The following is a 19198-nucleotide window of genomic DNA, read 5'->3' as shown; positions in this document are numbered from 1 at the left end:
CTTCCAGGCTTACCTGGGACTTTCTCTGCCAAAATTCTATAATCAGTTACTTCTCTAAGAAGCCCTGTCTCTTCTTAATGGATATTATATTTAGAAACCAAGTACTAGGTATTGTTCAGTGTGTTCATTGCTGTTGGAATGACAATACTTCTAGACCTTCTTAGCCAAGGGTGCTAGGGAACTAGGAAATCAACAAATATATAAACGGAAACATATATATCTGTACACACACAGATCTACACATTTCACTTTTTCAGCACATACAACATGCCAAATAATACATTATACCATGAGAATCAAAATGAGAATAACCCTATCTATTGAATAATGTACATATTTTATAAAAGATGATTTAAAATCATATACTATTTTGGTTAAACTGCTGATCATTCTGATTTCTTATTAATACATTCATAATTTCATTAATGATCAACTCAAAGATTTTAGTTATACATCAAATTGCAGTAGAGAGATGATTCATTGTCCACTGTGATGAAATGATTTTAAAAGTTATTATTTATTGTCATCACTTTCAAAAAACAATAGCAATTAACATTTGTTACAAAATGACTATGCCTTACCCCTTGTGCATGCACTGCTTTATTTAATTCCAGCAATGACAATGGGTATTGTTTTGTAGCTATTCTCCAGATGAAGAAGTCTACAATTGCTGGGAGTCATGAAACTAGATAACAAACCCGGCTCTATGGGTCTTTAAAGTGTTTACCGATATTAGTTTTCTTGTAGGGGTTGGCTTATGTTAAGGTACTGGTAAATAAAACTTAAATCTCATATTAAATCCTAACTCTAAAGTTTCCTGAATGTTCACAAATACCAGCAGCACAAAGAGAAGAAAATAACATGAATTTCTTGCCAATCACTTCTTAGAACTCCAGTACATGAGGGTGGTTAAAGAATTTTTCCCAACTATATACAGCCCAAGGGTTCTGTGCTTCACGGGGAGTTCCAGAATCTTGGTAGAGGAGATATTTATGCCACAACCCTATCCTTCTCCAAGAGACTGCTAAAGACTGAAAGGGTCTTTATGATTCAGATCTGCCCCTAAAATATACACTGTTCAGACTTAAGCATTTCAGGTTCCTCCTCCAAACCACAAAAAAAAAAAAGAAAGAAAGTAGGTAAACTGCATTTTTATCTATCACCACTAATTCTTCATCATATGTGGTTTTAAGCCATATACTTAAATATTTTTAATTGCAAATAATAAAGAAGAAACAGACATGTTTTTCTAAGGGAGCTAATTTTGATAATATGATGGCTGGATGAATCAAACTGAATAATCAATGATTAACTAGGGGGGAAAGGTCATTCCCTTACATTGAGGAAATAATATCCCTTGAATTAGCTCTCATTTGATGTAGAGTAAGTCAGGATGATTCCATGAAAGGAAAAGAGGCTGCTCAGAAGGAAGAGGGCTGGTTGGGAATTAAAGCAGGCGAGGACTCCTATCTAATAGGTCAACCAAGAGGTCCGTGGCCTGACCTTCTGAGGAAAGGAACACCTCCTCTGACTTGACTTACGCCTTCACGTACATCTGACCTTCTGAGGAAAGGAACACCTCCTCTGACTTGACTTACGCCTTCACGTACATCTGTCTTCATCCCCTTAAACACAGAGCTAATTAAGATGGAAAACAAAAGCTCAAGAAAAATAAATTGCACCTACCTGGATCAGAGACAAATCCTCCAGCTGTAACCTGAAGAGGTAGTTTCTACAAAATACAGAAAGAGAACAGTTTCATTTTTAATAGATTTAAAAATATTGCAGTTCATAAAACAATATGAGAACAAGTAAAAAAAAAAAACAAAACAGAAACAACAATTTTTGGCTTCCAAAGCAATCTCCTGCTAAGACTGTAACAGTTTTCCTTGGAACTCAGATTTCAAAGAGACATTCAATAAGTCAACAGAAACACACATTTGAGATTGGCGAGAAAGCTAAGGAATAAGGAGGTAGAAACTAAGGTAAGTCTAAATTACTAACAAGCTCTCTGAATTCATGGAATTCCATTCAGACGAAAGGACGTGGGTATTCAATTCTGAAACTAAGTTTAAGTTCAGCAAGACTATACAAAACCACTCTTCGTGAGTCTTCATCCTGATAGGTCACCTGTATTCACCATGTTTTATAATTAAAATACATCCAGGTTTTGAATTCACCAATGGTCTGAGTATTATAGCTCTCTACCTCTTTGGAGAGGGATTCTGTGAGTGATAATTTCAGAAGCATGAGCTTGTCTATCTGCCATTAAGGGTTTGAAAGGGTCCGCTCTGGCTGCCTAAGCATGAAACAGGGAATCAGAGAAAAGGAAATGATCAGCTTTCAACAATAAAGAGGAAGAACAATGAAATATGCAAGAGATATCAGCAGAGCAAAGGGGAAAATGGAGATATGGCCGCATAAGACTTTGGATCATATTGCTGCAGCATTTAGAAACAATGGATTGGTCTCCAACTTAAGTCATGAAAGAACATCTTAACATCATGCAGATGAGAAGCTGGGGCAGCAGAAGCAGCACCCCAGAGATGGATGGACGGGAAAGTCAGCCCAGGGGTGAACTGTGATGGCAGGGAGAAATTGACACAGAGTGGAGAGCAGACCTTAAGAATGCATGTGTGCAGGGAGGGATCTCCGAGAAGCTGAGGATACTGTTATAGTGGGACAGTCAAAGGTAAGAAAATACTAAGAAAATACCAATTCTCCCAACACGAGCAAGAAACAAATGTAAATGATTTTCACTCTCTTGTGGAGGTAGGCAGATGTTCGAAGTGAGCACGCTGTCCCAAAAGAGGTGACGACGGACAGACACAACAGGCCATGGGCACAGCCCTGAGAGAACCAAGAAACATCCCTATGGTGGGGATGCAGATGCCAGGCACAAACAACAGGGAAGGTTCCAGCTCCAGAAACAGGTAGGTGGACACTGCTGGGGGAAGAAGGGGACTTAGTCCACTTTCTGGGTGGTCTCAGGAGGACCAGCCCCTGCCCCTGGGGCACTCAGGTTTCTCACAGTGTGTCCCCGCTCCACGGGAAAGCTGCCGCCACCCTGTATGTTGAAAATCGCTTCTCCCATCACTACAATGGCATGCTCACTATGGTCATTCAGTGCCTCCAATTCAGCCCCTGAAATATGGAGGTGGCCAAAAAATTTATTCAGGTTTCTCCATTTTGGCCAGCTCAATAAAGTGCATAATACATGGCACCTCCACCACAGAGTCATTGAGGGAACACTCCCCATCTCTTTTCTTACAGTCAAATCATAGCTGTCTACAGAAGACTTCCCTGGTGGCTCAGCTAGTAAAGAATCTGCCTGCAGTGCAGGAGACCTGGGTGTAATCACTGGGTCAGGAAGATCCTCTGGAGAAGGGAATGGCAACCCACTCCAGTATTCTTGCCTGGAGAATTCCATGGAGAGAGGAGCCTGGTGGACTACAGTTCATGGGATTGCAAAGAGTTGGATACAACTGAACGACTAACACTATTACTACACAGAACTGAGGATGCCTTTGAAGAGGGAATGTGGAAGCTGGACTACTTCTACCTAGTCCAGCACCATGGACAGGCAAGATCTCCAACAGAAAACATCTTCCTGCAGGGAAAGGAAGATGAATTCAGTGCAGGAATGGAGGAGTGTAGTCAGGCTGCCAAGGGAGGCACCACTGAAGTCTGGCTAGTACACAAAGAGCTGCCAAGGTCTCACCTGATGTGAAACAGTGCTTCTAGGAGAAATTAGAAATCTATACCTACCCAGGGCATCCCTGGTGTTTCAGACGGTAAAGCGTCTGCCTGCAATGCAGGAGACCCAGGTTTGATCCCTGGGTCAGGAAGATCCCCTGGAGAAGGAAGTGGCAACCCACCCCAGTACTCTTGCCTGGAAAGTCCCATGGATGGAGGAGCCTGGTAGGCTACAGTCTTTGCGGTCCCAAAGAGTCGGACATGAGTTACTGACTTTACTTTCACTTTCTTACCTACCCAGAGATGAATCCTTCAGATGAGGGGCTTACAAGAGGCACCAGAGGCGGTTACTGGCCATGACGCACTCACAGCCCCTTGTGAGCACCAGGGTTCCCCACCCCCAGGCTGGGTTCGTCATGGCTTTCTGGATGCAGGAAGTCGCCAGAAGTCACTGCCCCTCCAGGACAGGACACAGTGTTGCCGAGGATACTTGTGCAAAGGCCAAAGTTCTGTCACCAAACTACATGGGGAGGGAAGTTGGGCACGCTGTGCTTCCAACTCTTCATCTATAACTTGGAGATAATAGTCCGATCTACTTGCTGATATTGCTTTGAGGTTTAAATCAAAGGGAAACAGAATGGTGTCTGAGCAGCACTTAATTACCAGTAACTCCTTCTAGGTAGTTTATGGAAAATATTAACATTTCCAGACACGTTGAAATTCTCAGCATTTTCTCCATTGTATGGAGAAGGAAAGAGCATTTCTGCCTTCCAGCAAAGGCAGGTTTCAGCATAGGCAGGTGCGATTATCTCTGTGTTCTGGTGATGGGATTGTTGTCAGTGGGGGATGGTGGTGGCACCACTGGGCTTTTGGAAAAGAAGACAACATTGTTTATCTGGTCATTGTTCTGGGACCCAGTGGTCACACTCTTTCAAGCTCACTGGCTCTTTTAAGAAAAAAAAATTTTTTTTCCTGCAAATGTTCCCAATAAAGAAGCCATTTGTATTCTTCCTCAGTGAATTTCCTGAGAGCTTTGATGATATTGCAAGGCCACCTCTTTCTCTCTCTCTTTCTTTTCCTCCTCTGTCCCACACACATACACACATACAAGGATGGGCACCCACACTACAGGGTTGTCTCTGAGAACTTTCTAGAAAGGCCGTTCATACACTAAGGAAGAGCTGGAAGGCGTCATACCATTGAGGAAAGAGGGTGGTGGTGTCCGTGATGCTCCGTAGAGCGATGAATAGGAAAACTGGACAGTAAAGTTCACGGTCGTCTTTCTCCTCGTGGTGAGGGTTGAAGGACGTGTAAGTGTTCTCTCTGAAAACCCCGGGTGCCGTTTCAGGTGTTGTTCATGGGGGAAATGTTATGGTCTGAATGTGTGTGTCTCCCCAAAATTCATACGTTGAAATCCAGCCCTCAAAGGTGATGGTACTAAGAGGTGGGGAGATTTGGTCATGAGGGTGGGGCCCTCATGGATGGGATTAGTGCCCTGACCAAAGCAGCTCCAGAGAGCTGCCTCCCCCTTCCACCATGTGAGGACATAGTGAAAAGTCAGCTGTCTGCAAACTAGAAGAGGACCCTTACAAGATCCCCACAGGGCTGGTATACTGATCTTGGACTGCCAACCCCCAGAACTGTGAGACATAAATCTCTGTTATTGATAAGCTACCCAGTCTGCGGTGTTTCATTAATAGCAGCTCAAATGGACCAAGGTAGGAAGACATTGATCGATGATGGCAAACACGGCACACTCTCAGTCTGCATCTCTGCAGTCAAATCCAGCTCCACTGGCCACGTCTGCTGCACGTCTCAGCAGTGTTCAACGGGCTTACCAGTGGATTTCAACCATTTGCTCTTCCTTCCCGAGATAACTGAGAACTATGGTGCCCTCACAAGCATCTCATCAGTAATCAATCAGTATGGCACAGGTGAAAAGAGAGGACAGAGAAGAGGGGCAGACTTACTAGGAAAGTATGAGATACCATCACCATCATTAGTATCACCATGCCTCAAACCTTAATGAAGTAAAGCACCAAAAATCTGAACTTTTCCTTTGATATTTTCTGGGTTACAAGACGCAAATAGTGATTTTTTTTTAACCAATTCTCAAGTTTTTTTTTTTTCTAATTTAAATTTATTTATTTTAATTAGAGGCTAATTACTTTACAATATTGTATTGGTTTTTCCATACATCAACATGAATCTGCAGTTTTGACCTAAAAAAAAAAAATCATAAAGTCCAAGAATGGTGGAGCTGGGTTGTCATTAGAGAATATATACCCCCTCGATTTTTTTCTGGACATTTCTGCAAAGTAAGGGGTGCAGTGTGATTTATCCAAGATTATTAGGATTCAGAGAAACACCTATGATTAGAAACAGGACTCCTCACTTTGCTGTCCCTCCAGAAAAACATCTATTTCTGCTTTATTGACTATGCCAAAGCTTTTGACTGTGTGGATCACAATAAACTGTGGAAAATTCTGAAAGAGATGGGAATACCAGACCACCTGACCTGCCTCTTGAGAAACCTGTATGCAGGTCAGGAAGCAACAGTTAGAACTGGACATGGAACAACAGACTGGTTCCAAATAGGAAAAGGAGTACATCAAGGCTGTATATTGTCACCCTGATGCTTTTGAACTGTGGTATTGGAGAAGACTCCTGAGAGTCCCTTGGACTGCAAGGAGATCCAACCAGTCCATTCTGAAGGAGATCAATCCTGAGTGTTCTTTGGAGGGAAAAATGCTAAAGCTTAACTCCAGTACTTTGGCCACCTCATGTGAAGAGTTGACTCACTGGAAAAGACTCTGATGCTGGGAGGGATTGGGGGCAGGAGCAAAGGGGATGACAGAGGATGAGATGCCTGGATGGCATCACTGACTTGATGGACATGAGTTTGGGTGAACTCCAGGAGTTGGTGATGGACAGGGAGGCCCGGCGTGCGGCAATTCATGGGGTTGCAAAGAGTCGGACACGACTGAGCAACTGAACTGAACTGAACGCCTTTGTGCCAAACAGCCTCACCAATCAGTCATGCAGTGTCCTCTTTCCAATTTAACTGACAGCAAACACGCACATACAGAGGAGTCATTCTTACAGTACAGTTATTCCATGTCCTCATTGTTCATCCACAGGTACATTTACAAATGTTTCTGAGATAATTCCAGTCTTGGCACTACTCGTGACACGCTTTCAGTTGTAGGTAAATGAGTTTCACCTCTGGGACTGTGATCTGCCTGGGACATATGTCTCCCCATTAAGAGAAAATGTTAATCTCACAGGTATAACTCATTACATGGTGACTCGTCTCCCTCTTAATTTCACATGAATTATTCCTGAAACTGCCTAACCATACTTATTTTAAGAGTGCCCCAGTTCCATCCTTTGTGAAATGAGAGAGCAAAACTATACAATCTGTCAATTTGCTTAACACAGATTCCTAAAAGATTGTGACCTTTTTTAGAGATAAAACATGAGCAACAGAGTTGGATAATCATATGCCCATCTAATGAAATAATTGTTATTATGACATAGTTCAATAAATTCCTAACACTTTTCAGGTGTATTTTTATTATCTGCAACTGAATACCATACTTCAATAATCTTAAATGAAATTTCAGCATACAAAAGAGGTAAGAAAATGTATTCAACAGTTTACTTATATGTAATACCTGTTAATCATAAAGTCAGTTGACTAAGTTGATTTGAACATTTTTTAATTTGGCATTATCAGAATTATCTATAATTTTGAATAGCCTCAAAGTCTTAATTATGGTCTCTTTTTGTGTTGGTTGGCTGGTTGCATTTTTGTTGCCTTTTTTTTTTTAACTTGTTTGATTTTTGTGAGAAAGAGTTGGCAAATGTTTTCAAATATTTGTTTAATACATGACGATGTCTACAGAAACCCATGGACAATTTAATGCCTTGCTAGACCTTTCCATATTAGAAATACATGGTATTATACATTTTAGTGTTCACTTTATCTATCTTGATTTTCAACAATTTTTTTTAAAATTGTAAAAGATGAAATATACATGAAAAATGTGTGGAATTCCCTAATCACCTCCCTGGAACCTGACTCTGACAAAAACATAGTGTGGAGTCTACCATTCTCAAAACACTTTCATCAAACTATTTGGTTCCAAGTATAATTCCAAGTGTGTTTCTCTGCTGTTGGGAAAATTCCAGTACAGCTAGCAACATGAGGGACCAGAAATCTCCTATGACAGCTTGATCCATCACAGTTCAGGTGAATGACCTATGAAGTTAAAGGTTACAAAAAGAAAGAAAATCTTCTAAAGGGAATATAAAAATGGATACTCCCAGATGTTGGGTCACTCAGGCACTAAAGTAAGATCTATGGTCCCCTGCAAGAGGCTGCTCTCCAGGGCTTTATGGAAGAGGCAATCACTTTATCTCACAACTGAGAGCATGCAGAGAAGGGAAAACAATGTATGTGAGGTTCAAGAGAAAGGCTACCAACGTTTCCAGCAAGAAGGAATAATGCTTCTGGCTCCCAGCCAGCAGGGAATACTAACCAAATGTTTCACATAAGGTCAGATTCTCTATTCGGGCAGTGCTTTGAGCAACCCAAAGCATTTAAGTGGCCTCATTAATCTTCCTAACACCCCTCGATGTAAATAGGTAGTAATGAGGAATATCGTCATTCTGCAGGGAGAAGGCAGTGCTGCAGGAGGTTAAGAGATTGAATTCTAAGAGCATATTAGTTACATAGCTTAGGGGAGCTGGTCTCTATTGCCATGTCCCACCTCTCATTACAGAAGTACAAAGCAAGGGTTTAACAAGGCTGTAAAGGTTCAATTTTACAGCCGTAGACAATAAAACTATGGGATTTTTTCCCTTGGTTTGAACTTACTCTTTATCAAAGGTATGGAATAAAATTTGACATGTGCATTCAAATGTAATAACTGTATTACTTCTGAGAGTGATAGATGAGGAATACATAGACCCAGTAAACTGAATAATTCAAATCACAAAGCCATCGAATTTGACAGACACAGACTGACAGTTCCTAAGCTCCTCCATCCTTCCCCCACTACATGTCTGAGTGTATGGTCTCCCTCTTGACCAGAGTGTATTTCTTTCTGACGGATTATAGGAATGAATAACTCATTCCCACCTCCCATCACATACCCCAGTGGCCTATTAGAAACAAATCACTAAGCACAACAATATATTCTCTGAGGGAGCAGCCAGGGCCTTAATAGACGAAGTTCATTTGTGTCTTCATGTAAAGTAATAAAATTCAGCCAGCATTAAAGAAAAGGTTGAGCCTTCATGAGCATATTAACTAAATGATTCATTTTATCTAGAGACACCATAAAACTTAACTCTGACCTCCATTAATTATGAAAGACACAGGTGTTTTAAAATGACATTCGCTTAGAATAACTCAATTGGTCTCTGATGAATATAGTTATAAAATCAAAGGAAATAATTTCAGGTTCTTATTGAGCATTTAGGTTAGAGGCTGGCTTATAACTGAGGAGCAGAAGACTGAATAATTAAGAAAGGTAGACTTGTACTTAGCGCTATGAAAATCAAGCAAATCTTGATTTACTTACAGAAAAGCAAGGAAATTATATATAAAAAAAAACAGTTTAAACAACAGTGATAGAAAAGTACACGTGCGTGCTAAGTCGCTTCAGTCGTGTCCTACTCTGTGTGACACCATGGACTGAAGCCCACCAGGCTCCCCGTCCATGGGATTCTCCAGGCAAGAATATTGGAGTGCGCTGCTATGCCCTCCTCCAGAAGATCTCGGCCCAGGGATCGAAGCCGCATCTCTTACATCTTCTGCACTGGCTGGCGGGTTCTTTACCACTAGCATCACCATGTTTGCTGTCTATTAAAGTTCAGACCACTGCTGATGATAAAACAACCTGAAAACAAAATACCCACTACACATAAACTGGGACCGTTTGGGTAAATCTGAGAGTGAAGCTAGTCTCACCTATACCTAAGTCGGCTTCACCTGTTCTGTGATTTCCCACTAATGCACGATTCCATCCTAACTCTTGTCAATATTCCACTGGCTTAGAGGCTGATGCTGTGACTTCTTACATGACACCTGGATTTATAGTTGCAGAGACAGACTTAAAGATTAAAATATAATAAATGTGTGACTTTGAAGCTAAAGAAAAGTAGTATCTATATCTCTTAAAGCACAAAGTGTTTTCAGAAAGTTATTTTAATTATCTACATGTAAATATTTAATATTTCAATTACATCAAAATTTTAAGAATATGAAGATTTGATTTCAGCATAACCAACTCACATAGTTCACCAACCTATCTATAATTGCTATTCCTAAGATTTTCATTATGCTGATTGATTCTAAACAAATTTCAGGAGCTTTTATATTCTGTTACTTTAACCACTCCAAAAATATCTTTTCAATGTACTTTTCTCATAAGTTTTGGGAGTCTAATTCAGCTTTAATATTACCAATTTATAAATAGTGGGATCACATTTAGATCACAGTTTTTAAAAAAACTGTGATCTGACTTTTTTTCACTTTGCTAATATATTTTGCAATATGGTGACAAATGTATAATACCATCATATTATGAGCTACCTCTTCAGTCAGAATTTTTCCAACACTCTTTGAAAAATAATAAATACATGTACTTTCGATTATATATTATAAGTAATTATATTATATTATATTATAAGTTATATATTATATATTATATTATATATTATTATATATTATAAGTAATTCTGATTTAACTATTATTATTATATTGTTATAATACCATATGTGTCTAGTACTCACTCTCCCAAAATTATACTGGTTTATCTCATTACCTATCCTAAAAAAGTCCATTTCAAACCCATTGAAAGTCTTGATTACTATTAAAAAAGTTCTAAAGAATGCATCAAAACCAAAATTAAACCACATTAATAGTACTCTTATATATTTAAATACCAATATTAAAAGGCACAGAAGTAGATGGAAACCTCTTACTATTTTGCAAGTAGAATCAAATAACAGAGATGGATTTTCAGTGGTTAGTAAATTCCAGAGATATGAAATCAGGAAAATCTTTTTCCCATAAGCATATTTAGGGACAAAGTTATTAATCAATACTGTCAACAAAATATTAGTAGTTTAAATTTTGTTCCTGGTCTCTCAGTCATGTCTGACTCTTTGCGACCCCATGGACCATAGCCCACTAGGCTCCTCTGTCCATGAGGATACTCCAGGAAAGAATACTGGAGTGGGCTCTCATGCCTTCCTCCAGGGGGTCTTCCCAATCCAGGAATTGAACTCAGCTCTCCCGCATTGCTGATGGATTCTTTACCAATGGAGCCACCAGGTAAGCCCAATTTAAATTTTATTATGTTCTAAACATTATGTGCAAATTTCTAAGTGCTTTGAAGATTAAAGATCATGATTTATTGCTCTAAATTTAACTCATGACTTCTGCTTTTCTGGTCCACTGGGTATTTGATTTGTTCCTTTCCGTTTTTCAATTAATAGAGATCATTTTTCCTTGAAAAACTACCAACTGTATTATTTTATGATTCCTCTAACCTATGCTTTCCTAGGAATATTCACTCTTCAAATTATCTCCATATATACTACTTTTCTGGGTTATCTCAGAGTTAGTAAAACCTGAGATCTTTTTCAAATATCTCACATAATAGAAGAACTCTAATTCATTTCTCAAATGCTCAATTCCAGCTGACGGTATTACAACAAGCCACAGTTTCAAACCACAATCCCAAATCTTATCTTAGATCCTTGTTCTCAGCCACCTATTACGATTGGCCGTCAATCACCATCAACTCAAAGATGTCTCAAATCTGACTTATCTCCATTTGCACTATCACTGACTAAGTTTAAATTCTCTCTACTGTCACTTGACTCAGATCCCCGTCTGTACCTCCAAACTCTAGTGCATTCTGCACACAGTATAGTGGAAGAATCTTTCTAGTACAAATAAGAACTTATAAATATGCAGCTTTAGAAATATCCTGAGCTCCTACAGTCTTTAGCATAGTTCTGCCAAGTCTGCCAGGCCAGCAGATTACCAGAAGCTTGATTAAATCAAAATTCCAATATTACTTTTAGAAAGTCTAATTCAAATGTTCTGAGGAGAGGCCTGGCTATCAGCATTCTTGAGAGCTTTCTCAGACCGGTCATCCTACTGACTGCCGCAATTGAAAACACAGGTTTACAGGATGAAATCCCCACTCCTCCATAATCTAAAGCCCCAGCCTCACCTATGCCTACCCCTCCTCTCAGTCACTAACAGGTCCAGTCAAGGTGAGCTCCTGTCAGCCTCCTCAGCATGTGAGTTCCCTGTTCTATGATCCTCTGGAAGACCTTTAAGGCCAACTGAAAAAGCAACTTCTCAGTACACCCATTTCACCTTTCTTTCCTCTTGGTGTTTTCAAGCCTCTTTATTCAGACCTCCCTGGAGAACATAACCATTCCTGTTCCCCATACTCATCAGGCCAGGAGTCAGGAAAATACTTCATGGGCTAATTAGCAAACACTTCACCTTTGTGGCCCTGTGGAAACTACTCATCTCTTCAGTGAAAGCTGGAAAGCAGCCATAAGCGATGTGCAAATGAATGGGTGTGGCTGTATGCCAATAAAACTTTATTTACAAAAGTAAGAGGCCAACCCAAGGACCTTAGCTTGCCAACCTATGCCCTAGGATCTAAAGTCTTTACCAGGTAGACACTCTGCTGCATCTTCATTTCCCCTTGCCTGAGATACTTCTTGGCACAAAGTAGGTTCTATAAATATTCGATGAATGAAGAGCAACAATGTGAACTAATAAATTCTGATGGAACCCATGTGGGACTGACTAAGAGAAAACTCTCAACACTCAAGACTTGTAACACACACATACACTCAAAGGCTGGTTAATTTTTATCATTCAGGGAATATGGGAAATGGGAAGAGTATATTAACTAAATAAGGAACTATTCTGCTAGGTTTATTCTTCTTTGCCCTACCTCCAGCAGAAAGAAAAATGCAGAGATTTTTTTGTTTGTTTTTTTAATAAAACAGCAAAAGGAGCACAATGGTTGGATGGTCCTTCCCACAGGAGTGTCTGCAGACTAGCTGTCTGTTAAAAGCTCACATTCTGGGACCACACTCCAGGCCCCTGGTTCAGATGAGCTGGGAGAAGGGGCAGAGGAAATTTCATTTTGAATGACTATCTCAAGTGATATTTAGGTACACGGATGTTTGGTAAATACTGGAAAAAATGTAACAAAGCAAGAAGAAAAATAACAGATTTAAAAAAAAAAAAAAACATGGAGTAGGTTAATTAATCAAACAGGTCTGTTGAAAGAAAGGCGAGAAGAAGGAAGATAAGCAAAGAGAATCTTAAGAGGAAAACACACCTATGTAGCAAGAGCCAACAGGAAAAAGGAAATATTTAAATCTTAAAATACAGTTAAAAAAAAAATCCCGCTGGGGTGGGATAAAAATGAAGAGCAGGAATGAAAGCTCTATCCCTCCGTTCATCACCAGCTGTCTTCCTGGTGATAGGAAGTCATAATTAATATAAATACTATGTCAACATCATCATTACCAGGGATTTCTTTGCACAATGGGCGTTTACTGCTTTTTGGATTCACTCCTAATTGCTAATTTTACTCCACTCAGCATGAGTTACCTTTAATTGTATAAACTGGAAAATGGAAAGAAGTTGTGGCTACTGGAAGGAGAACTGCTGATCTCATAAAAGTCTCCAGGTTTTCTTTTAATTATAGACTGCTTCCAACAGATTAACTCCAAGGTAAACTTTGAAAGAAAAATAGGAATTATAGCCATCAAAAAAGGAGAGCATTATATTGGTCAAATTTCAAAGGTGACACACCACTTCAAAATTTAGCTCCACTTGTTTCGAATCAACAGCAAAATCGTTTTGAAAGGAGACATTTACACTGAGTAGATGCCTGCCCATTCATTTAATGTGATCTTATGACACTGTATGCTTGGAACACTTAAAGCAAATTCAGTACCAGCATAACAAAAAGCAAGTTAATCTTTTTTTTTTTTATTTTTGTCTTTGTAGATTCAAATCATGGGCAAAACAATGGTCTAAAATAATACACAAATGTTTCAAGACCAGTTTTCTGTGACGGTAAGAAAGCCCAAGCTCTGCCTTGAAAGCAGGTAGATTTTAGCTTTGTTTTTGGTAGAAAACATGCTGATTTGAAATCTGTACTATTTTTCACACAGATAGGTACAGAAATATCTTTCAATATATGGAACTAGTCCATTGATCATAATGGTAAGTCAGAGGACTCTATACAATGCACATTCACAACTCTCGGCTGGTACCCATGTTGAATCAGGTGGGCAAGGAAACCCATGCAACCCCATTAGCCTTTCAATTAATATTTTTATGAAGTTCCCACTGTGTGATGCAATTTTAAAATTTTAGAAATGAAATTAAAAATTTTCCAAGACATACATAAATCTTATGTTTGTCATCAGTTATGATTTTTCACCTGACCTAGTATCGGGTCTATGGGCTTCAAAGCCGTCCTCTCAATCACTGGCAGGTGTGGGCCTCCTGGACTCACAAGTGCTTGTGTAAGAGCTCAGAGATGAGTGTTCTTACCAAAATATCACAGATTGCAAGACTGTGCTCTTTAGTGATAGGTTTCTATTACACTGAAGCTTATTAGAGAAGAGGAAGATAATCAGAAAACAAGTTATAGGAAGAAAATGAATGAAAGACCAAGAAACAAACAAAAGCTGAAAGACGCTAATCTTCTCTCTGACGATGAAAAAACTCTTTTTTTCTTACCATTTATTGTATGGCTTTACACTTTACAAAAATATGGCTAATTTGTAAACACTCTAATTATTGTCAAACACCTTTTGGTGCGTAGATCAAGTTAGTTGCCACTTGGAATAACACTTGAATTCAACACAGAATCACTATCCATCCATACACTAACCCGAAACACTAAAGACAGATTCATTGGGAGAAGAAAATGTCGTTACTCTCACTTTGATCTACTATTACAATCCTATACACAGTGAAACTGGAAATTGAACCAACTTTGTGAAATATTATTACTGTGAATTATTATCATTACTTTTATAATTATCCATGCAAAAACCTCTAAGCCTCTAACGTAGCCTTTCATTTGAAATTTTCACACACACATATACACATATATACGTATATGTATGTATATGTGCACGTGTGCTAAGTCGCTTCAGTCACGTCCAACTCCTTGCAACCCCATAGACTGTAGCCTGCAAGGCTCCTCTCTGTTCATGGAATTCTCCAGGCAATGCTGGAGTGGGTCGCCATGTCCTTCTCCAGGGGATCTTCCTGACCCAGGGATCGAACCTGCGTCCCTTAAGTCTCCTGCAGTGGCAGTGGGTTCTTTACCACTAGTGCCACCTGGGAAGCCCATGTATATGTACACACAAATATAGGAATACACACACACACACACACAATGGAAACTGGTTTTAGTAGGTCTTTTTTAGCAAAACATATACAAACCATCCATAAAATATTGTCCCAACATATAAACAAATAGAAATGAAATACTGTGGGGAAATAACTGAAAAGGCTAACTGATTATTTCTGAAATTGTGTTTTTTCTTTATGCTTTACAGTATTTTCTACTTTCTCTAAAATGAAAGTACCTGAATCTCATCACTGAAAATACAAACATTATTAATTTTTAAAGAGGCATGGGTAAAATAGGATATGAGTATCAATGCTTTTAAAATAATATGAAAGATAATGTGCATCTTGGAAATGATAAATTTAAGGATCCTTCCAGAAAATGCATGAATTCAGATGCAACTACCTCTGGTACCACTAGGCCACAAATCACTAAAGAGAAGTAGTTTTTTAATTGATTTTGCTTGTTTTCCTTTTTGTTTTTGTTTTGCAAACAAGAGAATTTTTTGCAAGGAACGCAAAGAACGTTTAACTGAATTCAGTTTCAGGAACATAAAGTACCACTGGTATAAAGTGAAACAACCCAACAATAATAATTAATAATAATAACCACCCAATAAACCACCAATGGCTTTACAATGCCTAGTACTAATTATGAAAAAAATAAAAAGACTATCATTGTAGTTTTTCACCACTTACGTATTCAAACAACTAAAGATTTCTGAAATATACACCTGCTACCTAAACCTTTTTTGCTAGATCAAGCCCTCCCAAACAGGAATCTGAGGGCTGGGTTATTTTTAAATTTTATAACTGGCTCACATGCCCACTTAAACTTTCTGAGCCTAATCTCACCATGTGTATCTTAGGTAAAATTGCTATTCTCCACACACAGTGATATCTGCCCGAAATGCAGATGCACACATATGCCAAAGCCCACACATACCCACACAGCTTCCCCACCACTGTGGGCTTACAGGATGCCTGTTTCTGTGACAATCACTTTTCCTGGATTATTTCACCTAATCCTCACAACAGCTGAAAGGGATAGAAATAAATATATCAATTTTAAAGAGAAGAAAATTAGACTCTCAAATGGGCTCAAGGTCACACAGTTAAGCAAGTCTACCTACTCCCTCTTTCCCATCGAGTAATCATGATGCATTATATCCTGCTCTAGAATAGAAAATACAGCCCATGCTCCTAGGGGTGCTCATCTGCAATTCAAGTTTAACTGCGCATGTGGGACTTCTATGTGCTAAGTCTGGCAATGCTATTGCTCCTGGTCATTACGCCATAGTATACGCCAGGGTGACTCAGTGGGTAGTCCAATCCCTCCCTCATCTGGGCTGGGACTGTGTTGAGGGGAGATGGATGGAGATCTTGAGAAACTCTAGGATAGAGACCTCAAAGGTCAGAATGGAGATTTTCAAGGACACTGAGTAGGAAACCTTCAGGCAGGCCCTGATGGAGAGCTCAAGCAATAATGGGATCGATCCCTCCACCCATAGTGGGATGGAGACTATCAGGAACAGGAGTTCCCCGGGAACAATTCTCAGGTGTTGTCTGAAGCCAGGACAGAACGATGGTGATGTCTCTTTCAAATCTTAGTTTTCTCAGGGGCTCCTCACATCCCCATTAGGAGAATCTGTGTCCTTGACCAAAAGCCTACCACCTGCAGAGTGTCGGCAGGTATGTGACGCAGCCCTGTCCCTGTAGCGTGAAGGACCTCCAGAAACAATGGAGAGTCTTTTCAGCCAAGTTCACAGGAACACTATTTCCAAAGTCAGTTGGGGTGGAATGAGAGGTGCAGGACCCTGCAACACCGGTTGGGGTCATATTTGCACCTGCTTCCCCAGCCAGGAACCTCTTCCCCTTGGCTGAGGGTGAGAGTCCCTTTGCCCTAAGGATTAACTCTGTGGTTTAGAGACTGCTGCTCATTGTATCCTTGCCCAAATGTAGGCATCCAAATAAATGAGCTACAACCCCACTCTCTTTTCCTAAGTGTCCTACCAAATGCAGAGGGGCACATATACAAGTCAAATCCTGGAAATATAGACAACGAATTAACAGAAATTTTGGAACTTCTAGCCAAAGAGAAACTGTGCTACATCTTAGAGAAACAAAGAAAAGACACATCAGGTCATGAGCACACTGCTGTTTAAAGTGGGTAACCGACAAAGACTTCCTGTATAGCACACGGAACTCTGCTCAGTATCACATGCCAGTCTGGATGCGAGGGGAGTTTGGGGGAGAATGGATACCTGTACATGAATGGCTGAGTGCCTTCGCTATTCACCTGAATCTATCACAACATTATTAACCAGCTATAATAATTAATTAATTAGTTGGCTCAGTTGTGTCCGACTCTTTGCGACCCCATGGACTGTAGCCTGCGAGGCTCCTCTGTCCATGGAATTTTCCAGGCTAGAGTACTGGAGTGGGTTGCCATTTCCTTCTCCAGGGGATCTTCCTGACCCAGAGATTGAACCTGGGTCTCCCGTATTGCAGGCAGACGCTTTACCGTCTGAGCCACCAGGGAAGCTCTAAACAGCTGTACCTCAATATAAGAAGTTTAAAGCTTAGGGGAAAAAAGACAGACACATCCTCTACCACGCAGTACTTCACTATCTGACAACGGGGAAGGGGAGAGTTGAAACATGACAAGCAGTAATACAGTAAGGGCAGTAAGGAAGGCTGGTGGCAGGTGTGCTAGCAGAACCATGCAGGGCAGGGAACATGGCAGCTCAGGCCCAGCCAGATCCCTGCAAGGAGCAGGGGTTCACCCAATGGATGACCTGGAATGGTGGTGGGTGGCAGGCTAATATTCCAGGAAAGCACAAAAGGGTATCAAGTCCCAGAGGCAAGAGAATGAACATTTTCTAGTTGTGGGCAACATAAATAATTCCACATGCCTGAACTATGTAAGAATAAAAATGATGTGTGTGTCTCTCTGGCGTGCAGGACCACAAGCCAGAAGTTCCGACAGGCCACACCAAAGAGCTAACAGATGATCCCTGGATTGAACAGTATTTCTGCAACCTACATGAAGGCAAACAAGTTGTAAGTGCTCCAGGAGGAGTGACTGAGATGGGTATTTGTAAAAGATGACTTTGGCCATGGTATGCAAAAGGAAGAGAAATTCCAGAGGCCTGCACTGTATGGCCAAGGCTCCCAATGATGGAATTTGATGAAAGTCAGCATCAGAAACCCCTATTGCAGTCCCAGTGGCCTAAAGGCAGTAAAAGCCCCAAGTAAGCCCTCCCAAATCCACTGTCCATTCAATAAACACTGAAAGAGATGCCAATGACCCACTAAGTGCCAGGAACTAAGCCAACTCTGTCTATTCACTTAAGCGACAACCATACATCTCAAGTCTACAAGTGTTAAGTGGATGCACAAGGTCTTCTTAACATCTGAGAGCAAATGTAGTGATTCTAGAAAATGTTCAGTGTCCGTCCAGGGTGCTCAGAGCCTAAGCCAGATTTAGCTTCACTCAGGTAGAAATTCCACAGCCTCTCTTGCTATGAAAGGTATGTTTCATCATCTAGTAAATTTGGCCAAAGAAGATAACGTGCACTCACTCTTCTGCCCATAGTACTTTCCTTGGCTGCCAGAAGAGTTCAAATCCACAAATTACCTCTTCACGTTATTACATCATTTCTCCTAAGAGATGAATAGAAAATATTTTATCTCCACCAGTCTTAAAACATACTGGCAGGATAGGTGATTTGAAGTCATGGAGGATGCACGTTTTCTGAGGAAGTCATGGCGAATGTCAGGAACACAAGACTAGATCTGTTCTGATTGGGTTCCAGTGGCCACACCGCCCAACTGGAAGGTCAGGCATTGACCTGGACTCAGAAACATGGGCTCTTTAAAAGAAATGAACAACAGCAACTCCCTTGAATGCTCAATTGACTGGCAAACAGCATAACAGAGGTCACAAAGAAAGATAGCAACAGATGTGGGAATGGACATCAAGGTCTCCTGTTCTCAAGAACTGTGCTGAATTGAGAAATAAGAACATGCTGTTTGGAGCAAACTGTCTGGGTCTGAAAGCGGGG

The 19198-nt window shown here is 40.3% G+C and overlaps 1 protein-coding gene across 3 annotated transcripts in view; it reads right to left on the bottom strand.

Moving 5' to 3' along the window:
• Positions 1-19198, bottom strand: part of SEMA5A (semaphorin 5A) — a 568430-nt gene that overhangs the window by 291146 nt on the left and 258086 nt on the right. For all 3 annotated transcript variants that reach the window (XR_009491999.1, XM_010816848.4, XM_002696441.7), the window contains one exon: positions 1687-1732. Coding sequence is in view for 2 of the 3 variants with exons in the window: in XM_010816848.4 (XP_010815150.2) it covers positions 1687-1732 (46 nt within the window). In the remaining variant the exon portion in view is untranslated. The remainder of the gene's footprint in view (positions 1-1686; positions 1733-19198) is intronic.

The sequence above is a fragment of the Bos taurus genome, chromosome 20 (genome assembly GCF_002263795.3).
Source record: "Bos taurus isolate L1 Dominette 01449 registration number 42190680 breed Hereford chromosome 20, ARS-UCD2.0, whole genome shotgun sequence".
In the NCBI taxonomy this organism is placed as follows: Eukaryota; Metazoa; Chordata; class Mammalia; order Artiodactyla; family Bovidae; genus Bos; species Bos taurus.
Note: the sequence above shows the minus strand (reverse complement) of the source record. Positions and strands in the feature narration are given on the sequence as shown.